Here is a 27,209-nt window from a genome sequence, read left to right on the forward strand (position 1 = left end):
GTATACATGTGTGTCTGAGATGATTTCTTCTGTTATGGCTGTTCTTAAAATGTGCCAACAGCATGGTTTGAAAACACAGATTTCCCAATGTGTATATATAAATGTCTACATAACTGGGCTCAGGGTTTCTGGCTTACAAACTCGGGATACGTGTATAGGGAACAATTTAGGAAAGAAGAAACTGTTTTCTGGAGTTTCATCACTTTGAGACAAAAAATGGGGTTTAACATGATTTAAAAAAAAACATCTCTCTTTGGTTGAACTCTTATTAGGGGTCATGAGAAAAAAACAACAGAAATGCATTTGAAAGCAATTACTAAAACTCAGCAGTTTATAATATGTTTCCCATTGTAGAAAAGAAGATTAAAGATTAGAAAGACAGTAAGATTATGTACACCCAGAGAAACACAAATGAGACAAAATTGAATTGTTTAAATTATTTATACAAAAAAAACCATCCTGGTATATCAGGAACGTGATCTCTACCCTCAGAGTGTCACTGTTTGAATTCATTATTTGTTCAAAATTTTAAGAAACTGTAGCCCTTGTACAAGTATATTCATGTACATACTTAAAGTCACAATGTGTGCTCAAATAACAGTTGAATAAAACACATTTCATGCTGACAAACACATTGCCGTACAAAATTACAGCAGTATAATAAAAGTACAGCAAGACTAAAAAATATTTTTGATATAAAACACCCTAGAAACACGCTCTAAATAAAAAGCTACCAAAATGGCGACATCCAGTTCATGAGTGTTTTTCAGCTGCGTGGGCATTTTCAATTCTGTACATTATGAGTAAAAAAAAAAGAAAGAAAGAAAATAAAGAAACAACAAAACTACAAAAACAGTACATAGCACTTCAATTCAAACACATTACTTTGTCACATTAAATTTGTGTTTTACTTCCCAGTTTGAAAGTAATGTATATAGGCACAGTAATTAAATCCATGAACCATGTTTGTTCAACACTTTTCCTTGTTATTCACAACTGTGTGGCAACCGTTCAGAAGCTTTTTCACAATTTCTCTCTGCCACCGTGGAGCTGCCAAACACCAAAATTTAGTTGTTAGGTGTCAGTTGAAACAAAGAGAGATATTCGCCACTGCAAATTGTTCTCCACAAACTCTCTAGTCAGGAAGCTTCACACAAAACCAACTGTTGAATCGAAATGTCCGCAACTCTGAACAATGTGTATTTTAGCTGTTAAAAAGTATTCACTTGATGAATCCATGACTTTCATATGAATTTCAGTACAATTCAATTAATCTTGATCCACTATTTACAGGCACAGACAAGAACATCTTGTTGCATACTCTCCTTAGAAATTTAGAATATGTCGGCTTAACATTATATTTATGCTTTGAGAAAATTGTATATAGAATATTGATTGGACCTAATATTTGTATCTTATCAAATAAAGGTTTATTTAAATTTGTATAATTCAAAGTCCATAAACACAACTCATTTATCATCTCTGTATATTGAGACATGGTTCACAGAGCTCACGTCTAAATTAACATGTTTAACCAAAATCTGTTGTAGCATGAAATTTTAAATCGTAATATTTTAAAGGGCCTTTTTTACAGAAAATATGTTGACAAGTCACAGTGGGAAAAACGTAATCAAATGAACGATGGCTGAATTCCATTTAGATGCTTAACATTCAGGGTCATGCTATTGTGCACGCTGGCTCACTGTCACAGGCTGCTGGGAGACATGAACAAAACAGAGCCCTTGTTTGTGTTATTAGTAACACCGGTGCTTTTCCTGCTATGACACATCAAAATGTCTGCTGTGTAAAAGGCCTATTAGATCCTTTTTTTCCTAATATATACTAAAATATCATTTGACTCGAAGAGATAAACAAGACTTTAAAATTTTAACATGTTATTTTTAATGCTTTAGTCAATATCACTGCAGATGAAGATCATTCTGTAATAATTTAAAGATTGTATTATAAATATTGAAACTTTGTAAGTATAATACTTTTGATAAAGACATAAATAATTTTGAGTGTTTAGTTTTACTTTCATGCCAGGAAATACAGTGTTGTGCAGAGTTAAAGCTACAGTAGGTAACTTGTTATTGCGTGGGGTAGCAAGATTTATCTACTTATAAATTTAGAATTTAAATATCAAGAATTTGCGGTTTACTCACGGCACATGATTATGTGCCATGAGTAAACCGCAAATTCATGTTTACTGATCTGAGGTCACATCTGACCTTAGACAAGAGAGACACAACCACTGGGTTCAGGAAACACTTGTTTCATTGTTTTGACACTTGACTCTTGTGTAGAAATGTCCAAACCCAGTAGCAGAATTTCATTTAGACAAATCTACAGGGTCTGAATTTGAAGAAATGTTGTGCTTTATGGTTAATGCTGTTAGGAGTGTATCTTCTCATAAAAGGTGTGCCTACAGCAGCTCTGCATATCAGATTTCTTATTTTGGAGAAAAACTATTCAACCCTTGTTATGGGAGGAAATAGGAAAATCTATGCAATAATGTCAAGTTAGCACCATCTGTGCAGCAAAAGGCATTCGACTTGTGAAGGCTCATTCTGGTTCCACTCATGGCTGGAAGTAGATGACTTCATGGTGTCATTTAGCTCTGTAATAAAATCCATTAGCCCTCTCCACTCATGTTTTATGATGGAGGGGTCTGCCATAGAGGTCTGAGGATCTGCAAAAGGCGATGACATCTTTTATTTCTTCAGACACTGGTACATCAGTGCTCGTGGATTCAGCATGTAGCGCTCAGAGTTGAGTAACTTGGTGAGATACTGTGGCACCTGGGGCCGAGGAGCCACGTAGGATACGCCGGGACTGACAGCCATCACCTCTGCGATCTTCTGCTTCATCTCCCGTATCTCCCGGTCCTGCTTCATCACTTTATCTGTCGGACAGACAAAGGATACTCACTGTATGAGGGGGTGGATACTGCAGGATGTAGTGATTATACATAACACTTCTTCTCTTCCCTCAGATTTCCCCAACTATTAAAACTATCCTTAAGTAAAGTCCATATGACAGCTGTCTCTGATTTCAAATCCCCTTAATGACCAAAGTCGAATAACAGATGAAAGCTACGATAGCAGACTAGATAGAAGTTAGAAAGAATAAAAGTCAATTATTCAAAACTAGAAAGCTATCAAACGCAACATACTTTACCAAGGCAACACACTATTCTAAATGTGTTATTTAATAGTGTTATTGTTTAACCTGCATCTGAATTCAAATGTGCATCTAAACACAGAGTAACAGGTAGTTCCCTGTGTTGATTGGCTAATGGCAGCCAAGTTGGTTGTACCTAAATCCTGTCTTGGAATAATATGGCGTTGGGTCCAAAGATGAAAAGTTAGCCTGATAACTAGTTATGTTTATCATGTTTATGTAGCGCCACCTAAACAATCTAAAGTTTTTGATTAGTTCATGTGTCCATGTATCATGTAAATTTGGCTGCACAACGCATCCAACAAGAGTTATGGAAGTTTATGTAAAAACAAATGAATAAATGTGTCATCCAAATACATTATGTGTCATGTCTGGTGAAGTCTGGATTCAATTTGTAGTGGGAAGGGTAAAACAACTGGAAAGAAAATTGCAATGGTAAAAATGTGTGCAGCCCAAGATATAATATTTGTCTTAAATCAAGCAATTTAGAGAAAAAACATTAATTGTCCGGCAAAGGTTAAGAAGAAGTTTTTATAATTGTTTTTTAAGTTTTATAGGTTGACTATGTAACAACTGTCCAGGGACTACAGATGAAAAATAGTCTTTTGGCTAACTCTGGCGCATTTGCATCTATGCTTATTAATATGCACTGTCCCTGCTAAATTAAACTGAGTGGAGCCAAAATAAAAAGTGCATTTATGGCCACATGGTGGTGTTACTGGATCCAGATTCACACCAGAAACTCCTCACTTGTCCCCAAGTTCATGGTCTAGTTTTCCTCAAAATAACAATCCATTTTTATGCAAATGTTTTAGATATCCTGTGAACAGACACATGAACAAACACTAAAAACAAAGTGATCCTTTTAGCGGACGCAGTATGTGGAAAACGTCACAGGCACTAAGAAAAGACAAGAATTTTAAATAAAAGTTACACAGGGAAAAAAAACAAATGTCAACGAATGATAAGTGGGAACCTTGAGCGATCTCCAGCTGCCTGCGGGCGTCTCCCAGAGCCGAGAACAGGTCCAGTTTGATGCGAGTCTCGGCACTCAGGTTGTACTCCAGGTGTTGAGCTTTCTCCTGCATGGCTGAAAGAGTGGACAGCAGCATGTCTGTCTCTTTCTCCACACAGCGGTACTTTCCCAAAGCCTGAGTCCAAAAAGCACATTAAACAGTAAGAACATGTGTAAAATGTCAAAAACATCAATCAAATTTGTGCAATGACCACCTGACGGAGTCAGCGCTTTGGTTTCCTAAGTATTTTTACCTTTTTAATATTTTAGAGTGATGTTTCTTTTTTTCCTTCATTGACATGTGTTTAGGTTAATTCACTTAGGGAACCAATGCACACTGATGAAGAATTGGCCAGCCATTCAAAAAACATGAAAGCTGCACATTATTACAGAGACGTTTTGAGGGATGATTCTTTCTGTTTTAACAGTGACACATTTTGAGCAAGGTGACCCGTACTCTTTCATTAAAGCAGTGCGATGTTTTTATGAAATACCTGGCTTGTGTTTCAACATGCTTCATGGAGAGTATGTCACTAAAATGAAATCAAATACCACACAGTACAATATACACACCTGATGTCAAAACAACAAACAGCCATACACTATTACTGCATACTGATAGGATGACAAAATGCAATATTTTGACTGCAGGCCAAAATAAAATAAAATACTAAATATCCACAATGAAAGCCATTCTGTTTTCTAATATTTTTACAAACACAAAGAACAAATACATTACAATCAGAAACAACAACTTACACAGCAAAAATACTACATGACCAAACTGACTCACAGACACTTAAACTCACGAGTTCATTCCCGAATAGTGTGAAAAGATACCTCAACATCACTCTCTAGATCTACCACACGACTCTCTTTCACTTGATACTCCAGCTGTAGTTGTTTGTACTCTGTCTCTAGATCTTTAACTCTTTTCCTTAACATTTGGGTTTCACAGTGTTCCTGCCTGGTGTAGGAGACGAAGAAAATAACAGTTTTGAGTGGTCAGAGGGCCTGGTGAACACCAGTTTACACAGAAAGAAACATGACATTTCATTTGCTTTTGGTTTGTTTGTTTTTTACATTGGTCTTATTTATTTATCTTCCAGACATGGACAGACATAAAAATATCTGTAAAATGTCACGTGTGTATTAAAGGCATACTTTTTTTATTTTGTGAAATATACTCTTTTGCTTTCTTGCCAAGATTTAGATGAGAAGATTCATGTGTACGTTCAATATAAGGTTACAGTTACAGTTAGCTTAGTTTAGTACAAAGACTAAAAACAGAGGGAAACAGTCGGGCCGGCTCTGTCCAAAGGGAACCATTTCTGCCTGCTAGCACCTCTACAGTTCACTAATTAAATTAAATTTAATGTCTTGTTATTTTAAGGCAACCAAAACCCAAAGTGTAAAAACAAAAATGTGTGGTTTTACAGGGGGAATTTTCCCACACATAACTGTGAAACCGCAAATGGTGTTTTTTTACTCTTAGGGTTTGTGTATTTAATAAACAAATAAGTATATATATAAATACATATATCATATTAATTAACAAACTTCATAGGTGCTTGCAGGCATATTTTCTTACCTTTGGGCAGAGCCATGCTAGCAGTTTCCCCCTGTTTTCAGTCTTCATGCTAAACTAAGCTAATGAGAAGCTGACTCCAGCTTCATGCTGAACACACAAGACACGAGACTGGTATCAATCTCCTCATCTAAGAAGGCAAATTCAAACAGCTTCTTCAAATGTTAGGCCATACAGTTGCATTTAATTATAATCAGTCCAGCTTTACTTTCCAGGCACAAAGCCTCTTCATTAACAAGGAATTTAAAGGGTTTGATGATAGGTGTGATTTACCTGTTTGTTAGGCTCCTTGCTGTGTTGGCTGCTTCCTCCAGTTTCTGAGCCTGAAGCTCAGCCAACTGTTTCTCAACAGAGAGTCTGGCCTCTGTCTCTGCTCTGGTCTTCTTCTCCAGCATCGCACTGCTCTGTTTGTCCCTCTGCTTGGTTTTAGTCAGACACAGAATCCTGAAGAAAACCCAATAAACTCACTTTAATGCCTCGAAAACAGACAGAAAACGTGAGCGTGTTTTTCATCCTCCCTGTAGTTGTTCAGTCATTGGAGAGCACCTTGCTTTAAAAACTGGAGCATGTCTTATCAAAACTATGCATGACGTGCTCATCTCAAACCAGATTTAAAGCCTCTGGATTTGGTGTGGTAAATGTGACTGGTGGACTATGTAATGAAGTAAAACATTTCCAGCACAGTTTTTTTCAGTTTTGAATGTGCTCAGAGTACTAAAAACTGTGGTGTCACATATTGTGGAGGAACATTTTTACTATTTTGTAACCCAGAGAAACATAACACATACAAAATGTTCTAATTACACAGGAAATCACTTAACATGGAAAAATAAAGCCTACTATTCCTGTCATAACCCTGTATTAATCGACTGAATCTGTGCTAAATCTCTATGTAATGTCTCTATGTAAATGTAAATGTCTTTACCTAATGTGCACTGCATATTAGCTAGAGCTGAAATGACTGATCGATTAAATAATAACTATTAGATTGACATAGAAATAATCATCAGTAATTTTAATAACAGATTAGTCATCAATGTAATGCCAAATATTCACACATTACAGCTTCTAAAATGTGAATTTTTGCTGTTATTCTCAGTCCTCTATGACAGCAAATTAATTATTTTTGGTTTTGGGCAGTTGGTTGGACAAAAGGGAATGCTTTGGAAATCTCACCTTGGAATTTGGAGAAACAGCATGGACATTTTTCACAATTTTTAAAACTTTTTTTTGACAACTGATGAATTAATTAAAAAGAAAATAATCAGAGGAAGAATCAATCAAATTAATTAAAAATAATTAGCCAAACGCAAAGAAACTAATCAAAGTTTCTGTCATAAGCAATAAATGAACAATGTTGTAAATCCACAATCAAAGAAAGTGGTTGGGTGTGAGAAAGTGAGCATTAATATTTTGCTAATTATGAAACTATTTCTTTTTGTGAAAGATGTCAGTAAGAGTCAAGTAGTTTCATTCATTTATGAAGGAGAATTATGTTTGAGAATTGTAAACCACAGTCCCTCAACACGAGTTATGGTCCATTACATAAATACTTAAATGATTTGCTTTCACAGACAACTATAGTTCTAGCAACGCTTCTGCATGCATTTATCTCTCATTTTATGTGTAACGTGTAAAACAGCCCACAGAAGGAGCCAAAGACGAGCCTTTAGCTGTGAATCTGTTGGTCAACTCACTTGCTCTGGAGCAGCATGTTGGACTGTCTGAGCAGAGAAACCTCTGGTCTCAGGCTCCTCTCGCTGTTGGTCAAGTTGCAGATGTGACTTCGCAGCTCCTGCTCGCTCTGCCTGCTCGCCTGGACCTCGCCCTTCAGTCTCCTCAGCTCCTGCTCAAGCCTGAAAAATAAAAAAGGAAGAGACAGAGATCTTTTAGCTCTCATTTCACCTTCACATGTCTAATTTCAACCTGTACTGAAGTCCATAGTGGCATACTTGGCCATTTGCTCAGCGTGGTAATTCTGAGCTGCTGTGGCACTCTTGTCTGCTAAGTCCCGGCTGGGGCTGACTGTTTTTGAGCTGGATCTCTGTTTCTTCTCAGTTCTCCCTGCAGGTGGTGAAGGAGTGTTTGTGCTGCCTCTGCGGGCTTTTGGTGAGGAGCTTTTAGCCGCCCGTGTGGCTTTGCTTCCTGGCTCATTGTGAGGTAGATTTTCCAGGGTTGTAGAGGATTCTGCTCCTCCTGCCCCACAGTGGAGCAGGTCTCTGGACTCACCAGGTTTGGAGGGTGATGGCCGTCGGTTTAATTCAGCGGACCTCACCTCCTGCGTTCCCTTGTCTGTCGTTCTCTCCTCGCTGCGGATCTGGAGGCAGTCCACAGTGTGTCCCTCATCATGGGCCACTGCAGCGCCGTTCTGACACTGATACTGACTCGACTCTGGCTTTATCTTCCATTTTGAGCCTGCAAGCACAGACAGAAGCACAAAAAAGTTCACTATCTTCACTGTACCATGATCTCAGTTCTGCAGCTGGGATATGAATGGTGCAAAGACGTTCACAGCCAGCTGTCTTTGGTGTAAACAGCAGTTGAGAAAGTTATAAGGTTTGTTGTAAAGATTTTCTGCAGTCAAAAGGATTCATCCTCCTTATAACTTTACATAACCTTGACTGACTCATCTGTACTCCTTCCACAACTGAGCTTCTCTCGTGTTTAAACCAGAAAACAAAGCAAAAAAGTATGCAAATTAGCAGCTCTGTAGTCATCATTTTCACTTGGAAGAGAAGGGGGAAAAAGGGAGTAATTTGGAGCACAATGATTTCCACGGGTTGGAAAATGTGGATAATAAAAAGGGATTTGACTGTAAAATGCAGAATGTTGTGAAATATGCCAAAATTTCGAAGGGTTTTCCCATTTTTCCAATAGCACATAAGCCAAACAAGCAAAAAAACTACACTACTACGTTTTTATGTCATTTACAGGCATGCAGCTTCTGTTCTCTGCTCTTGGTGTTTCACCAAGGACGGGCTCAGTGCCTCCTCTACACACACACCCGTCATATCAAAGAGTCAGCACCCTAGCAGGAGCTTATCACTTCAACAAACTCTTAAAAGTGTAACCACATCGGTAGATGCAAGATATAGAAGACTTCGTTGTGTAGAGTCAGATATTCCATTGAAAAAAATGACAAAGCTACGCCTGTCCAAATTTTGTAAATAAGAAGGAGCGTTGCCCACGTGAGAGTAACCTCTGTCAGACCCACTTATTACCTTGTGTTCAGCAAAAAAATTGGAGGCTGTCCTGCAGGAAATCTGTGGGAAGTCAAGTAATAACCTTTTAATAGGTGACAATTCACAATACATGTAAATGGATTCATTGTGAATTGTCCCCTTAAATAACTGCACATAATTTGAATATTTCTAAATCAAATTAATTTAATATGATTACTTGTAATATTTTCTTACAGAGCTGTTGAAATATTAATTCATCCACCATATGATTACACTCGCTGATGAGAAAATGTGCCTATATGTGTAGAACTGAAAAAATTCAAATAGAAAACACGAAATTTGGGAAAAAATAAAGCGGAATCTGGGAAAGATTTAAATGAATTTAATAGGGCCCCTGTAATTGCATTGTGTAAGAATTCCTTCTTTTGCTGAAAGGGGTGACCTCTTTAAATGTTAACCATATCTCTGCAGATATCTTCCCAGTTCTCATTGCCTGAAGAGTTTGTGAATTGACTTGTAATTATTAATTATTATTATTATTTATTGGTACATTAAACTAATAATATTATTTTTACATGCATAATTGTTGTTTTTAACCCCTAGATTCTGGTAGGTCTTTCCCGCTGTTCATTTGGAATAAGCAGTTTCTTACTGAGTGGTTACTTAGACAGACGAACAAAAGAGCAGCACCTGCACTTCTGATCTCACAGCACTGGACACAACAAAAATGAATTAGAAGCACCCTGCAGACTTTAAGAATGGTAGATATAAGAGTGTAAGACTCACTGCTGCTGCCATCTGTGCCAGTCTTGGGGTAAACCTGCAGGCCTGGAGGGAGCGAGTGCTGCAGGAGGTGCATGTGGAAATCATTCTCACTCTGCACTGCTTTCTGTATGCGCAGCTTAAAGATGTTGGTGAAATAGCAGGTGGCATAAAAACCCAGATACACTACAGGATATCCAATGCTGAATGAGAATACAAAGGGAAAAAGACACAGTTAGAATATGCGTGCCACACCACAAAGATATAAACAGATCTTGGCTAACAGATTTCTATTATTAATGGTTACTCTATTCATAGATTTATGCAGATTTCTACATCTTTAATCTCACATCTGATTGGTCATTAACTAGTAGCATGAAATTGAATTTGGTCCTGTAATCTATGGTGCACAAACATCAGGAGGCCAATTCATAATATCACACAGGGGATTAATAAGAGCTTAATACTAACGCTTTTTTTATTACACCTCAATTAATTTCATGCAAGAAAACTCAATTATGAAAAGAATTTTAAGCGCAGAAAAGGTGATTTGTATTAAATCAGCATACCAGTGTGCAGCAAAAAGATGAGAAAGGTTGGCATGAGAGGTTTTAAGGTCTTTGAGTCGAAGTGAAGCCTCTGTGTACACAAGCAGAATCCACAGGGACACCGTCGATATACAGATGCCTTTCTCTGCAGAAAAATATGAAAATAATCAGATGTGAAGAAGCACTGCTATACTTGCTCAAATAAAATCACTGCTATAATTTGAGTAACCCACTAAAAAAGCAGCCAAGAAAGCCTAATTTTTATGAGAGGAACAGTGTTTGGCATATTTTGTCACGTGTGTGTGTGGGGGGGGGGGGGACAAACAATAATCCACATACTCACCTGTGTGCCATATGTAGTTGAATAACACATAGGTGCTCGCCACAAAGAAGAGCCAGTGCAAAGGAACAAAAATTAAACAAAAGATGTCCAGAGTAAAGGCAGCACAAACAAAAACAACACAAATAACCTGAAAACAAAGAAAACATTAATTTCAGTACAAAAGCATTGGTTTTAGTCTGCGGGACTATCATCATCTGGCCCACTGCACACAAAATAAAATCACACAGCAGGGGTTCTCACCAGCCCGTGGCAGTGGAAAGTGGTGTACACGCTCCCAAAGAAGAGCCAGCATGGCCACAGGTACTCCAGTCTGAATTCAAGAATGAAATCTGCCAGCAGCACCAGTGTCCACATCATCATAAACTTCACGACAGTGTACGCACTGCAAAAAGACAGACAAATAATAAAAAGTATATTATTATTATACATAAAACATACGCAAGTGGGTGTTCAGTTTGGACAAACTAAACAAATGTGTTCTGATTCTGGTGAATAAAGACACTTCAGATGCAGCAACGCCTCTTAAGCTAAGACATTAAACACACGCGGAAGCCAATACTGGAAATCGTATACACAATGCTAAACCTATAATTGAGCAGCTGCATTTTGAGAACGCGCTCTGTCCTTTTCAGTAGAGGCACTATAAGAACAATGACAATGTTCCCTTATTCATTTTATTAGACGACCACGAGCCAAACAGGGGCTGTGGTTTCCTCCTTTGTTCTGCTCATCCATAGGCCGCTATCACATCACCCCTTCTTTGTTTGGTAACCATGGCAATATTTCATCTGGAGGAGAGAGGGAGCACCACAGCATCCTATTGGACATACAAGTTAAAATCTCCCCTTTAATGTTATTGATAAAAAAGTGTATTTAAATGTATCTTACAGTTTTTGTTTTTTTTAAATAATACTAAATATGTTATTCCACAACAATACAAATGCAACATGTTATCTGAAAGAGAGTGGAGGGTCAAAAAGGGGGGACCACAGCATTTTAAATTCTTTGTATAAGTTCTAATTTGCCTTGTAATGTAACTTAAAGAGTGTATTTTAGTTTATCTTACATGCATTTTTTTTTATCATACTTGTATGTGTGCAAGTTAATCCACAACAAAAAAAGCAATATGTAATATTTTAGAGTAAGGAGGGAGATTAAGAAAGGACTACAGCATCTTCAGTTCTTTATATTAGTTCAAATATGGCTTGTAATATTGCCTATAGTGTATTCAAATTTATTTTACAGGTATTTTCATCATTGCTGCCAAATATACAAGTTAGTCCTCAACAAAAGCAGCAACAATTATATATTTCATTTCCAGTATTTAAAAAAAATACCCTTAAATTTCATGTTTGTATTTTCAACATACAGTGTATTAAAAAGTCATCATTTTCTGTCTTAATTTTAAAAAACCTAAACAAATGGGTCCTTTCTCCTCAGGCAATCTTCTCGTCTGGACCCTCGTCTAGACGCTTTAAAAAATTGTGCTTGCATGCGCGAAAATAGCTGCTTTTCTTCAGCTTAATAGGCAAAAACCTGTTAATATCCATATTCCAAGACAAGCATAATGTGTTAATTGTACATATAATTTGGCCAAAGAACACACACGAGACAGTGTAAGAGCAGATGAAACAGCCTGGGGAGAAGCAGGCCAACGTTAACTTGCACAGCTGCTAAATTCTACCTTTCTGTAAACAATGAAGTAACTCGTACAACATTTCTATGCAGCTGACTCCGCAATCTCGCCGTGTTGAAGCCTGTTCGAGCCCCAGACTGGTTCATGTAAAAATGTGAGACGGTGCATGAAGTGATGGCGATGTGAGGCAGACAGGTGAGCGGGATGACGACGGCTGAAATTTACACAAAGACGGGCGCCACAACAAAAGCAGCCTCCGCCAGGCGACGCGGCTCGCTCGCTACCTTTCGGACAGCTTCTCCGTTATTTTCAGCTTTTTCATTTTCCGTAGCCTGTTCGCGTCCACATAACGTTTCTTCATCTTATGGCTTCTGCTCCCCGCGCGCTGTTTGTTTTCACACCGCAGCAGCAGCGAAGAAGAAATAAAAAATAAAAAGAAAGAGCACGAATAGATGAAGAAGATGCCTCCGTGTGGAAGAGGACGTTCAGCTGAACCTGAGATGATGATGTCTGGGTACGCCAGTCCCGACGGATCCGCGCATGCTCAGTGGACGTTGTACCTACAAGTGTTCATCGCAGGAGGGGAGCAGATCAACACACTGTACATTAATTACGTCCTATGTCTTGATTAATAATATTGACAAACGCTTTACAGACACACAATATAAAAACAAGTAAACATCCACAATGTAACATGTATGTGCATATTTATTCCCTTGCACTACTATATTCTTGTTTACAATTTACAGTTTAACTAGGCATATAGACAATGTATGTTGTTGTTCATGGTTGCTTGTTATGTATAGTAGACTATATACACATTTTTATGTTTTTGTATACACATTATAGTTAAATGTTTTGTTGTTGTTGTTGTCTTTGTATTTAGCTATTTCTATCTAACTTCCTGAAAATTGTTCTTCATGTGGGTAAGTACATTGAGAGCAATGGGAGGGGAAAAACTGATTCAAATTCCTTGTTTGTGTACACATACTACTTGGTCAATAAAGCTGATTCTGATTCTGGCATTTATTATAAAGGTAAGGTTATCATCAGTGGTGAACTAATACCACACTAAAAATAGTGATAAACAATCCAGATCTAAAAATGTTACTCATGTAGAAGTGTATAATTATAAAAGGAAGATGTACTTAAAGAAGTAAAAGTGGCCCCTGTAAGTTTTCCACTATTATACATTATAATAAATCATTATTACTGATGCATTAATGTGTAAGCAGCATTTTACTGATATAATTGAGGTGGAGTAATTTTTAACTATTATGTATCCGACTGCAAGTAATTATGGATTAATCTCATGATAATACATAAAGACTCTGACTCTGTGGGGCTATGTAGCTAAATCAGAGCCAAAGGTTTTTGTTAAGTTGAAAAAATTAATTGTACTAAAAAAACTACAGTTTTGGTTTTGGTCTTAAACTCCAAACTAAAAAGTGTACTATTTTTTTCAGGTTAAATATAATGTTGATTCAATTCTGGAATTATATTTTTAAAAACATAAATTTTCAGTTTTCACTTTTATATATTTGAATATTTAGGGACTTCTTTTTTTCAGTTCCACATTTTCCATTTTATTTTATTTTATTTTTTTACAGCTTCAAGTCATATTTTTTCAGTTTCAGATCATTTTTTTTCAGTTTCAGACTTTTGGCACTGATTAGAGGGGCGTGGAATCATGAGAGAAAGCCTAACAAAGAAGGCAGAAGACTCTTCTCTGTCATGCTGCCTTCAGGCAACCTACTGCGAGAATTTAGACTCTTAGGGCTTTCTATCCACCATATACAGACATATTCATCGTCAGCCGCTTATCCTGTGTACAGGGTTGCGGGGGGGTTGGAGCCTATCCCAGCTGACATGGTCGCCAGTCCATCGCAGGGCCACACATAGACAGACAACCACTCACACTCACATTCACACCTAAGGACAATTTTTTGGAGACCCATATACAGACATGTTACATACAAATATACAAATTTTCTATTTCATGTCTTAGCTTTTCTATAACAGTTTTTTTTTTTCAGATTAACAAAACCTTTGGCCATGATTTAGCTGCATATGTGCTTCCCCTCAAAGCTTGGAAAAAGGCACCCCCTCACACCCTATTAGTTTACTTGCTTAGTGATTATGCTATTTGATCCTGCAGACACTCAACAACTGAGCAAAGATATGCTAATATTACCATTTGACATAACCAAATACATAAAAAAGTCTATTAGTTTCTCACTCTAGGAAAGTAGGACAGACAGTAAATTCTCCTACTGTATCTCTGAAGCATCTCTTTAACCAAATCACACATGTAGGCTATTCTATGTGATCTCCTTTTGATAACTGATGTAATACCATTTTACTTCCATTCACTTAGCCTCTCCTGAAACTGGAGCCCTCGTAGGGAGGCCCACCTCCAACTCTGAAAACCTCTCATCTTGCCCATTAGTGCTTGATTTGATATTACACATGCTCCCTTCTCCAGCATATCAATAAAAAAATAACATCTTCCAGATAAGCACACAGCACTAGGAGATGTTCTGGTGTATATACTAAAGGTCTACATGTGCTAATGGCTGATGTATCCTCTGCTCCCCACAGAGCTGGAACAACCAGGCTGCGGCCAACGCTCAGAGATGGGCCAACACCTGCTCCATGAAGCACAGCCCTCCCAGCTCCAGAGAGATCAGCAGTGAGTTCATTATAATACCACTTTTTTTAACCATACCTGAGAAAAAGTCAGTCACACTGTCATTTTACAAGCACACGACTGTAAAATCATCTGAAACAGCATTTTAAACCATCATGTGACTTTAACTTTACACTGAAGCCCTGACTAATGAAATTACTTAGCAGCTATTTAAGGCACTGTGTCCACCATATCTACAGTATTTAATGGCAGAAACATTAGTCCTTGCAGTGAATAATGCAAATAAAATGTCATTCCAGATCATACACATGGATTATCAGACTAAAGTATCTCTTATTCCTTGTGTTTTAACTGTAGCTAGCGGCTGTGGAGAGAACCTGTACATGTCCAGCTACAAGAACACCTGGAGCAATGCCATCCAGTCCTGGTATGACGAGGTGAAGGACTGGCGCTACGGAGTGGGCGCCATGATCGGACACTACACACAGGTGCACCACTTGCCTGAAAATTATCTTTATAAACTGGAATGAGTACAAGGGACTCTGGAACCCAGCTAGTGACTATAAAAACAATGCAGTACATTAAGGCCATGAGCTCCTGATGACTTGGTATTTCCTCACTCGTTATCTGCACAGGTTGTTTGGTACAGGTCCAACCAGGTTGGCTGTGGCATGGCCTACTGTCCCAACTCTAAATACAAGTACTTCTATGTCTGCCAGTACTGCCCACCGTAAGTATAGAACGTCTTTTCTCTTTTTCAATGGAAAGTCTAGCACTATTTTATCACTTCTAGTGAACATGAATTCATGGGCTCCACATCCCCTGCCTATGTGCTAGGAACCTGCAGAGCAGCTAAGAGGCCCGAGGCACACAGGAAGCTGAAACATTACTGTCATGGTTATGTCCAGGACTGTTAACCTCGGAGAGCATGAATATCTCTGTCCACTAGTGTTGGGCAGTAGCGTTACTAGTACCCAGTACCAGTACCCAGTAACTAAGTAGCCTAGTGTAACTAATTACTTTTCTAAAACGGTAATATTATTACTAGTTACTAAGGCAAGTAACGCTGCGTTACTCGTTACTGAACGCACCATCCTTGACGTAAATCCACGACTGTGCGACAGCTCAGCGGGACCGGACTTTGTTGTTCATGCTAGCCAAACACTAAAGGAAGAATGGAGAATGAGGGAGAGAGGCGTTCTTTCCACAGCTGTAAGTAGCATAACAGCTTTCACAGCAGTAAGAGGTGTAAAAACCGGAGAATCTGTGGCTCAGCAACGTAAGTTAACTTTCACTTAACTTTCCCTTAACTTTCCCCTTAACTGCCGAATCGGAAGCTAACTTCAGCGTCGTTGGGACCAGCTAGCCTGCTGTCACTGATGCTTGGACTCGTCGGGAGAGTGTGGCGTTAACGCTACTACTGAATACTGCTACATGGCTACATATACAGTAAAACCGGCGTTTAAAAGTCGGGATTTGCTTGCTTTATTTTTTTTATTTCAGCCGGTGGCGTTAAGAAACGTTAGGCCTAGGCTATATACTTTGTTATAAAAAAAAAAAAAACAACCCACTGCTTGCTGCTGTTATGAATATGATGTTGTCACCTCTTCCAACGTACCCTGTGTTTATAAGAAAAACAGAATAAAATCATACTCTTCATCTGCTCTCATACAGTGTTTAGATTTGTTTTTGTTTCAGACAGTCTTTTGTGTTAGCAACAAGTGACTTGCTCAGCACAGTAGGCCCTATGCATGTGTTATTTTTAAAAAAAAGACACCGATGTGTTCATTAGGTAAAATCAAAGAAAGAAACCACTAAAGTCTGTTATCATAAATTGCTATAGGTAACAAGTTAGTGTTGAGCTAACAAACGTCTAATTGAAACGCTGTTGCAGTTTAAAGTCATCGTAGGTTTCATCAAATACGTTAACGTGAGGGACACAATAACACCCAGAAATCTGCAAAGTATATCTATGGCCAAAATCGTAATTTAAGTTTATACGTTTTTAATTGATTGCATGAATGAACTCAGTAATATAGTAACGTAACATAACTAGTTTCTTTTATCACCCAGTAATAAGTAACAATATTGCTTTTTTAAGGAGAAATAAGTAACTAGTAATATATTGCAGTTTCTGCATAACTTGCCCAACACTGCTGTTCACTGAGCTAAATGATCCATGATCAGTTCCATTATGTAATATGAAATGAATTTGGGAGTAAAGTAAGAAAAAATAAACAAGCACTGTCCTAATGCTCTGCCCTAATGAGGGGAAAAACAGCATTTTGCACAATTCATCCTTCTACACCTTACTGAGAAGTCATTACATCATAAGTGTTTTGCCTTCTTAGAACATATCTGTAACATGTTTGCCCTGATCTATTAGCAGGGCAGGTTAGTAGTTAGCTTAGTCAGCTATAGATTTTAAGAGATAATCCAGCTTCCTAATACTGGATACATCTAGTTTTACCCTTTGTCTTTTTCCTTGATCTCAATATAATGAGACAGGAAAAGTCTCTTTGAGATTCAACTCAACCAGTGAGAAAGTTGTAGAAGATGATGATGTAGGACTTTGCTCTCTTGAGGTAAATTTAGTTTTCATTTATGCATCCAGTAATTTTCTCCATCTGTCTCCTCCAGCCAACCCCTGTCCCTACGCTGATAAGTACAGTAACTGTCCTGATCTGAAGCAGCAGTTGGGTTGCAGCCACAAGGACATGGCCTCTTGGTGTCCCGCCTCCTGCAAGTGCACAACTCAGATCATTTAAATGCGCACATGTCCGCATGGCCTCTGACTCATCAGTCAGTTTCAATAAAGATACACATCTATAAACCGTGTCTCCCTCTGATTTAACACTTCAGCAATCAGCAGAGATTAAAAGGGACATTTACTTTGGCACTCTCTGGACAAACACTGCCTGCAGAGCCAGGTATTTAAGGTGTAAACTCAAAGAGGAAGGAGAACACACTTGGCGGGGTGGTTTTGGCAGGAGTGGGGAGGAAAGGGTGATTCCATAGAGATTTCCCAAAGCTGAGCCAAGAAACACCAGCAGTTTGTGATCACACCTGCTGCCTAATAAGAAAGACTACTAATAACGTTCATCCTTTTGTGGAATACATTCAAGATTTAAGCAGTTTGAATTCAGACTTTCTGCAATATATTGTGCAGTATTAGTTAACTTTTTAAAATATGTAACTGATGCTATTTTAGGTTTTGAGAGGGCTTCCTGTGGAATCCAGGCTGCCTGAAGGAAGCTGAAAAGGTTACTTCCTGTTAGATAAGATGGCGACCTGACTTTGAAATATATTGCCTTCCGTTTGAGCTACAGTATATCACTAATACCCATTAGTGGAATGCACTCAAGTACTATACTTAAATACTTAAAGCCCCCCTCCAGTGTATTTTGACATTTACATATGTTAATAAAATAAAGGGTAACCCTCCCTGGCAACACTTTGGTTAGCCTGCCCTATTTAGCGTAGATAAGTAGTATATAAACATTTAATAAATGGCTTATAACACACAATGTAGTTGTAAGCATACATAACTTCTCCTGTCTCCATAGGAGAAGTTATAATTGTTGACAATAAAACCACCCAGTTTTAGCTTGAGGACCCTGACACACACAAACGCAGTTTTTTAGGGTCTAGAGCACAAAATTACTGGGAAAAAAGCTTTTTTCCCTGAGAAAATCCAGTAATTTGACTATTGTGACTATTTTTAGTCACAAGGTGGCAGCGTTGGCTCACAATACAAGAAGAATTTGGTCTTACAAATGTTCTATATGTTGTCTTTAATTCTACTTTTCACACATGTACAACTTGTGAACTGCATGATCTGCCTTTTCCACAGGTTTCTCTCGGTAGTTCTGCATTTCAACCACGATGGAAGCTGAGAGGTTGCTGTGATGGTGTGTTATATTTTATAAACATGTTTTTCCTTTCCAAAGCATACGCATCAGCCCTCATGGAGTCAACTGCACCTGCCCCGCTTAGCAGATCGGCCAAAAGATCCTCATGGATGGATGAGGCAGTCGGCCTTTGTCGGTTAACGGTTTAACAGAGGACATAAATGTGAAACCAGCACAGAAGTCTTGGTTCGCGGTTTTCAGGTTAAGATCTTTATTAATGAAGGCAAAGCCAGATCAGTCCTACAACTTATATTATCCTTGGCCAAAGACATACTCAGTCACATTTGTCTATTTGTAAGATATCTATCTGTGTGTATTTTCATGTAGAGCTAGTAAATGTTATTTAAAATATTTTTTATTAAAAAATCTTTTGTACAGCTTTGGCTTGCTCTATTTATCCTCTTAGTAAAGTTCATAACAAGTCAACTTTACATGCAGTAGATGAAGTATAGGTTGAATTGTAACTATAGACGAAATAGCACAGTTCAACAGAGTAATAGACAACAGTATGTTTTAAATAGTACCTATCAATAATTACAATAATATTATTACTGGGTAACAAGGCAGGTATGGGGGGGAAAGGGGTAACAGTGTTAATACTGCAATGAAAGTTGTTATGGCACCTGGTATTTTAAAATTCTGGCACATTTACAAAAAATGTAAATATGGAGCACTTATATTATTAATATAATGTTATTTGTTATTGTTGCTGGGAAACAAAATAAGTTTCTTTCGACATTCAGGAATAGATGCTTGTAGTTATTATAAGAGGCAGAATCTCCCCTCATGACTAGCAGGATGTCCTTACTCATGTCAGCCTGCAGCTTTTCTTTCAAACTGCATGTGTTTACTTTCTCCGCTCATTTGGAAAAGAAGATGCTCCCACTCACCAGCATCTGAGGCCCATGCAGTCTGCATTTGAGAAGCACAGATGGATCAATAGGCTCGGCTGGTTGGAATTCATCCAAACTGGATCTGCTTAGGGGTTGTTTTTCTTTCTGCTATGACTCTGTTCTGAGTTTCCACTCTGCACTTAGAGTCAATGTTGTTTTCATTTTGGCACGTAAAACTTCAACATTAGATTTCCTATCGCCACATTATCACACACGCTGCTATTGTGTTGAAATTAGTTCCCTTTCATGCGATGATAAACTTCTCTCACTGAAAATAAACACTTGGGCTTGAATTTCTGTAATCTTGTCTGCATGCCAAAAGAGCCTCGCTCTTCATTCTACGGCATGTAGGAGTCATTCAGAAGTCTGAGTCTCCTGTTTCCGCTCCGTCACCGCAGATGAGAACACCACCTGAAATGAGTGGACAAGGGAGGTGGAAGGAGTGTTATTCCTCCAGCAGCAGAGGGGAGATAAGGGGATGACTTTTTCCTCTGCCAGTGGCTCCAGCGATAGCAGAGGTCCTCTGGCTTGGCCAAGCTCGATAAGCCCGGCTGTGCCATCCTGTGGGGCTTATCAACTCCACCAGCGAGCCTCAACAGTTAGTCAGTCCAAGGGCCAGAAATATTTTTGACTTTGGTGTCAGTTTGTCTTCTTGAACAGGGAAAAATAATGACGATGCACGTGTTCTGCATTGTTAAAGCTGCTGTCGATATAAATCAGCAATGTGACCTGGTGCATCCTGCACGTTTCTGCAGCAAAGACTGGTCTGTGCTGTGCAGTTAGTTAATCTAAACTCACTCAGAGTTCAAATCAGATAGGATATGGTAACATAGCGTAATACAGCACGGCTAGACAGCTCTCCGTGTGTCTAGTGACAGAGAAAGTAATCAAGTGAAGAGGATCCATTTCCCTCGCTATTTCTTTTAATGAAGTCGTGTTATAAAGGAAGGAGATAGTGTGGAAAAAGGAGAGAAAGATAGACAAGAAGAGAAAGAGGGAAATAAGTTGGCTGAAACACAACTTTAATAGGCAGGAAGACACTGGGAGATCAGTTACATCAGTCTGTCCAGACTAAAGACAGTTCATTTAGTCTGAGCTGTTATCTCGCCACATCGCAGTCTCTTTGATTTAGAAACAGGATGCTGAAGGAAAAAAAAGAGCTCACTCCATTTGAAACTGACCAAAGATCTCAGGGCTCAGTGCAGCAAACTGCATTTAATTTACTGTGTTCAACTGACTTTAAAACCAAAATTAAATGCTCCATGACACTGGGTCAACTAGCCTTTGAAAATAATAGCTGAGGTTGTTTTAAACTGCTTGGAGATTTAGATGGGAGGGTTAACAGTGCAGCTCATTTTGAGCAAGAACATAATCTGAGCAAACCACAGGAAATGACAAAAAGCATGAGGGTATATGGGTTTAAAGAGATGGACAGAGACTACCTAGCCAAATTTAAATTTTTTTTAATGTAATATATAAATATAAGCATTTCTTTGTATAAAAATCCTTTGACTTAGTGTCAAGTCATGCAGGTACAAAACATTTTTATTTGATTTTGCCTGTGCTGATCATTGGCCTGATTTTATTACCAATTTCCTTTTTTTCTCTCTCGTTCTCTCAAGCAAAAAAGTAGTCATGATATTAGTGGAATACATGTGTAATACTACAGTGGTCTTAAAGAGGTCATATTTTGCTTTTTTGACCTTTTAGATATCTTTTTTTGTGCATGTAATAGGTTTGCAAAGTGAAAAAGCCCGAAGTCCAGCCCAAAGGGAGTTCCCATCTCCCACAGAAAACACTATCTGAACTGCTTGAACAGCTTTTTTGCAGTCCAGCTGTTTCACTTTGATTGTTGACAACACAGCAAAATGCGTGTCATAATGCTCGCCAAGCGGCTAGTCAGGCACACCCTCAAAAACACCTGTGGAAAAACACACTGAGCTGCAGCACACAGTGACAAGATGTCCGCCTGCTTCCTCTCCTCTCCCTTCCAAACACTAGCTTCCCTCCAGGCAGTCAATGGACATAAAGTTGTTACTGTGATGTAGAGACAGAGCTCAGTTAAAACTTTATGTATGAAAGATACATTTGTTACAGATTTATAACTCACCACTCTGAAACTCTTGCTCCAGTCCATGTTGATAAGCTGGTAAGGGAACATGTACAGCTGAAACAAAGCCATGTTTGCTTCTCACTGATCCACCCTTCTCTGCTTCTGATTGGCTAGTAGTCCTTAACTAGGAACTGCGCATGTGCAACTCCCAACAAAGATCTTGTAAAGGCAAGATATATCACTCCATAGATAAAATGAAGCGTTCAACACAGTGTGAAAAGAGGAGCTGCAGCAATGTGCAGTATGACAAAAAATATGGTGTTTTTTGAAAATAAAACCATGTAAACATGTTCTGTTACAACCCCTAAATAAGATTTTGAACCTGAAAATGAGCATAATATGACCTCTTTAAGTGCTAGCAGTATTAGTATTATAACATATGCAATCAACTCTGTCATTGCTCCTTTAGGCCTCACATATCCCAGATCCAGGGCTTTGATCGGTGGGAACTCAAAAGTTTCAGTTTGCTCAGGCGGTGAAATTTGTTACAAATTTTTCAACAACAAACTCTTGGATGGTAAGTTTCACCTTAAAGTTACAATGTGTAATAGTTTGTTTAAAATATTAAAAAAATTAACTAACATGATCAACAGAATGTGAAGAAGTAACAGTTCTGACATCACGGCAAAGACATTCTTCTATTGTGTTGCAGAGATATCTACTAAAGTTAGCATGCTAACCCGCTAGGCCCGATGCTGCGGCAGGAGCTGTGCTCTCTCCCTCCCGCTCCTCTATCTCTCGTTCCTCTGCTACCTCTACTTTTTTGCCTCCTGCCATCACTTGATCTTTACTGTCTCTGACTGGGCAGACTGGGTGTGAAATCGTCATTTTCCGGGGACACGCGGAAGGCAGACACGCAACAAAGCGCTGCCCACTTCCTTTAACCGCTCATGTTAACCTTCTGGTCTGTTCAGACTCTAGGCAAGAAAACACACTTATCTACTGTTAACGGTATTAATGATTTATAATAGAAATGATCTAATTCTAATAAATTATAAATTATAAGTACTGATTCCACATATTTGTCAGTTGTGACAGAAAGGAGCAGAAACACAGAGGTAGAAGAGAAGCCCCTCTCCGCAGATCATCACACACAGCGTGTGTGGTTTGTGTTGGAAGTCACCTCTGTTTTAGTAACTTTATATCAAACTGATATTGATGCACCTTATGTGTCGCTATCAAGATTGCCCACTATTAACTATACTGTCAACAATTCCCTCCTAACTAATTAAATGAATGCTTGAGTGCCAGAAACATTCAGGTTATATCTCTTTGCCCTCCAGGAGCTTTATGCAGTGTGACTGTCCCGGACCAGAGCTATAGGCCTCATACAGCCACTCCACACTGTACTGAAGTGTCACCTGTGGGAAGTGAGCTCCTGCCCACGGAGTGCTACAGAAGCGTTCAGACCTCCCTCTAATGAAAGCAGAGCGCTGCTTCCTTCCTTTCATTGAGTGCTTTGAGACGCAGCACAACAAAACTTGCTTGAAGGGACTCTTCAGCTCGCCTCTTAAGCTTTCATCACAAATACAGCAACATCGCAAGACCCCCTTCAAACCAAAGCCCATTGACAACAGATCTCCTCTGTCACATGTCAAAACACTGAAAGATCACTTTCATCGATAAAAGTCTGAAGGAAGGACTGTAGACATGGCAAACACTTTATTTCTAATCTATATGTGGTAGCCAGTTCTATAGTAACCAAACACTTCCCCATATTGTCCTGAGAAGCTCTTAAGCTAGAGACTGGGTGACCAGTATGGGGCTTTTATAAATGGGTTTTTTTTTAATATTGTTGAAATATATATATTTTTAAGACTTTTATTGTCCCCAAAGGGTAATTTGTTTAGGACTCTCTGTCCATTCTGCAGCTTTACAAAAACAACACAAAAATAACAGTCACATCTCTCAACACATGCTCTCATGCAACACAACACATGGTCTCATGCAACACAACACATGGTCTCATGCAACACAACACATGGTCTCATGTGCATAAGCATATACACGCCTTCTCACAGTGGCTGCATCTGATGGCACAACCCATAATGCCTATACTGCCATGAATGTGGTGCAGGTTAGGTGATGTTCATCTATTTAAAATGAGTGAAATAGTTAATTGAAGATGGAGAAGTAGACAGAAAACAAGAAAGAAAGTAATAAATGTTTACAGGAAATGCTGAGCTGTAACTCTGCTAGAGATGTCACGATTTACCAAATGACGGCTGACATGATGCGTTTACTTTTGGGTTTATATTACAGCTTGTGTTGCAAAGAAAATTAAATTAAGCACTTAAAGATGGCCTATTTATTTTATTTTATGATTAGGCCACTTTTGCTATGTTGCGAAATAAGTTTTGAAAATGTGGTGCCTCGTTGTGTCAAGTGTACATACACACAAATAGAATAGCTCAGGAAAATGTCCGGCCCCCGGGCCCTAGCTTTCTGAAAATGTAGCCCCCTGAAAAATATAGTCAAATATATGCACTATTGGTGGTTATTGTTTCATGAGTGAGTGTGACAATTACGAGTTCAACCAGTGGCCACAGATTGAGCTCTCCCAGCACTCCCAGCTAAATAAAACAGGCCTGGTTCACGTCAGCCATTAGCAGACCAGTGTTGTTCCTTTTCTAAGTGGCCGCCTGTTTAATAGCTATTCTTACTCAATAGGCCTCCAGCAAACGTACATTAAACAAACATTAGAAGACGGGTCCCAAAACAGTAGTGGCGGAAATGGTTAAAGTGGGTATAGGCGTATCCCAAACACAATGTATGGCAAAACATTCATTAACACAGCAAGAGCAAGAACGGACATAAGGATGCAGGAAACTGTTTGCAGTGTTGAAGCAGCATCCAATCCGTTTTTATTTAGACTAACAGCAGTGTAATGGTACAGTCAAGTTAAAATAACATACTAATACAGGGTTCATGGATTAATACACTCATGATATTTTTAACCAAGTTGGACTGAAAACAAACTTTCTCATTTTTTCCGCATTTCAAACTACCACTTTCTAATTAGCTACCTTTATAAAATGTTTATAAGTTGTAACTAATGGCTTATTGATAACTAAAAATTATTTACTAATTTTTAAAGGCATTAATAAGAACATATATTGAATATATGTTCAAAGCACAAATCATTCCTATGTTAATTCGTTCCTCTTTTACTGTTTGTTAAATTGCTCTCTTTTGTTTAATTTAATTTAATTTTAAATAATTATATAATATATTCAGATATTTTTCTATCTTTCTCCCTAGTTTTGTTTTGTCTGTGATTGGCTTATATTCTGTTATTGACAGCTGTGCCACTATTATTGTATGAGTACGTCTGGTAAATGTACTCAGTGTTGGTAAAACAAAAAGAACTATGCTTAACATAATTATGTTCATAAGCATATTCATTATTGTTAATGACTAATTGCCTTATAAAAGAATAAAAAAACAATAATAATAATGTGTGCCAGGTATTTATCCTTTTCATTATGTGCAATCTTGAATTGTAAATTCCGTAAATAAATGCTAAAGTTGTTAATAAATGGATTTTGGTCCAGAGCCTTTGCAGCTCTTTTACACAAGGGAAGTGCAAAATTCCATATTTTGCTTCTCTTATAACTGATCTTTTTAGTAGAGCCTAACCGATTTATCGTTTTGCAGATATTATATTATAACAGCCGATATGACTATTGAAAAAGAAACAGAAAGTCGAAGCCTTCCCTCATGTCATTAGTGTTGCATAGTTTGCCCACCAGAGGGCGCTCTGCAGCGCCTCTGTTCAAAACACTGCAACACCACAGAACAAAACATCAGTCTACCAGTAGCCCTCACGCTCAGTGTTCCCGATGAGTTGGTCTTTTGTCACATCAGTTACATGCCTTAAATATTAATAAAAATAGCCCTGATCACTTTTCCTCTCCGGAGACCAGAATTGCTAACCCTCCTGTTTTTCACTGCCCTGTCCAGGCTCACAGCAGTGTGTTTAATGTTATGGTTGTTGAAGGCTACGCTGCTGACAAACGTGATTGTAGATTTATTCCTGAAACAGTTTGGCAGTTCTAGCGACCGGTCCTCTCATTTCTCTCTAATTTATTACTTCTAAATATTTTCTAACATCGCCAACAGCAGCTAACTCTAAATTAGCCACAAAGCTAATGCTGTGTTTATCAGTGGAGGAGGCTAACATTAATGAGTGATTAAACTAGTGTCTCTAGTTACAGTCTCCGTGTCAGAAATGATTAAACCAGAGGGGACTAAAAGGGAATAAACACACATTTGCAGGTCCTCATTGTAGACAGTCCTGTAGTATTATATTAATTCAAGGGCAGCGTTTCCTCTGCATCATTGTATCATAGAGCCTGAAGTGTGTTAAGAAATCGTTTCTGTACCATTGCATAGAATTAACAGAGTGCAGGTTTTAAACTAGATGTAGAAAGTAGTCATTGTGGCAGATTATATGTAAGGTAATGACTACTGCATGACAAAAAAATATATATAATTATTTGCCTATGTAGGCGAGCCCTGTTTATCATTATTATGATAGCAATGACACGAGAGATGATATATGGTATTCCAACGAAGGTTAAAATCAAGGGCAACTGGACTTGGTTGAAGATACTGGAAGACGTTTCGTCCCTCATCCAAAGGACTTCTTCAGTTCTGACTGACTGGCAGGGAAACTCAGCTATTTAACCTCAGTGGGGTCGTGGCCAGGGTCATCGATACCGCTGGTTCGTTAGTGTTCCTTGTTTCTGTGACGACAGTCGTTACAGTCGTTAAGACTACCTGTGGCCAAGACTGAACGACCCTCGTTGGTATCTTCACCTGAGGCCAATAGGTTACGTTTGTTGAGTTTCCTGGGAAGTGATGAAAGGACAGCATTGTAAGTGGGGGATAAGTGGTGGCGTAGACCCCCTCCCCTGTTCAATGACGGCTTCTCAACCCTGGTGTAGATGGCTTCCTTGACACCTCTTTCAAACCATCCATCTTCTCTGTCTAAAATGTGCACCTGGTGGTCCTCAAACGAGTGTCCTCTGTCCTTCAAATGTAAGTAGACTGCAGAGTCTTGACCTGAGGAGTTGGCCCTTCTGTGTTGAGCCATGCGTTTGTGTAGTGGTTGTTTAGTCTCCCCAATATACATGGTATTATTATTTTTAGTAATAGTACTATATTGGTATTTTTTATAGTTTCTGTTTCGCTGGCCCCCACAACACATATACTATTTAATGTTCATTAGTAGTAGTACTCATAATAAATCAGATGTTTTACACATCTGACTCTCATTTATCATTCAAAAGTCTCATTTAAAACTTAAAATTTAATATATTTTGCTGCACTTTTGTTCCAAGTAACAATAAAAAAGTTTATTTTTATACTGCATTATGGCAT

General features: G+C 38.5%; 2 protein-coding genes across 2 annotated transcripts; one reads left to right on the forward strand and one right to left on the reverse strand.

The window, feature by feature from the left end:
• Positions 1–422: 422 nt before the first annotated feature.
• On the reverse strand, positions 423–12,764 carry si:dkey-12h9.6 (macoilin-1). The gene is made up of 11 exons (XM_038727470.1): positions 12,542–12,764; positions 10,862–11,003; positions 10,622–10,748; positions 10,300–10,423; positions 9,755–9,933; positions 7,739–8,201; positions 7,484–7,642; positions 6,060–6,230; positions 5,039–5,165; positions 4,160–4,334; positions 423–2,905 (listed from the first exon to the last, which is right to left on the reverse strand). The coding sequence occupies exons 1-11, from the start codon at positions 12,616–12,618 to the stop codon at positions 2,715–2,717; spliced, it is 1,935 nt and encodes a 644-aa protein (XP_038583398.1). The 5' UTR covers positions 12,619–12,764; the 3' UTR covers positions 423–2,714.
• Positions 12,710–17,740, forward strand: LOC119909363 (cysteine-rich secretory protein 2-like). The gene is made up of 5 exons (XM_038727550.1): positions 12,710–12,823; positions 14,859–14,949; positions 15,265–15,395; positions 15,543–15,637; positions 17,548–17,740. The coding sequence occupies exons 1-5, from the start codon at positions 12,710–12,712 to the stop codon at positions 17,567–17,569; spliced, it is 453 nt and encodes a 150-aa protein (XP_038583478.1). The 3' UTR covers positions 17,570–17,740.
• Positions 17,741–27,209: the final 9,469 nt, after the last annotated feature.

Source organism: Micropterus salmoides, unplaced genomic scaffold (assembly GCF_014851395.1).
Source record: "Micropterus salmoides isolate LMB-PRFRI ecotype aquatic unplaced genomic scaffold, ASM1485139v1 Ms_hic_scaffold_18, whole genome shotgun sequence".
Taxonomy (NCBI): Eukaryota; Metazoa; Chordata; class Actinopteri; order Centrarchiformes; family Centrarchidae; genus Micropterus; species Micropterus salmoides.

What these genes read in the sequence shown, in the direction of transcription:
- LOC119909363 (XM_038727550.1), top strand. Translation starts at nt 12,710, where the DNA reads ATGAAGAAGATGCCTCCGTGTGGAAGAGGACGTTCAGCTGAACCTGAG. An exon ending in AGTGGACGTTGTACCTACAA is followed by an intron (nt 12,824 to 14,858) that starts GTGTTCATCGCA and finishes TGCTCCCCACAG; the next exon opens with AGCTGGAACAACCAGGCTGC. An exon ending in GTCTGCCAGTACTGCCCACC is followed by an intron (nt 15,638 to 17,547) that starts GTAAGTATAGAA and finishes TGTCTCCTCCAG; the next exon opens with CCAACCCCTGTCCCTACGCT.
- si:dkey-12h9.6 (XM_038727470.1), bottom strand. Translation starts at nt 12,618, where the DNA reads ATGAAGAAACGTTATGTGGACGCGAACAGGCTACGGAAAATGAAAAAG. An exon ending in CATCTTTTTGCTGCACACTG is followed by an intron (nt 9,934 to 10,299) that starts GTATGCTGATTT and finishes ATTCTCATTCAG; the next exon opens with CATTGGATATCCTGTAGTGT. An exon ending in GCAGCTGGAGATCGCTCAAG is followed by an intron (nt 2,906 to 4,159) that starts GTTCCCACTTAT and finishes TCTGTCCGACAG; the next exon opens with ATAAAGTGATGAAGCAGGAC.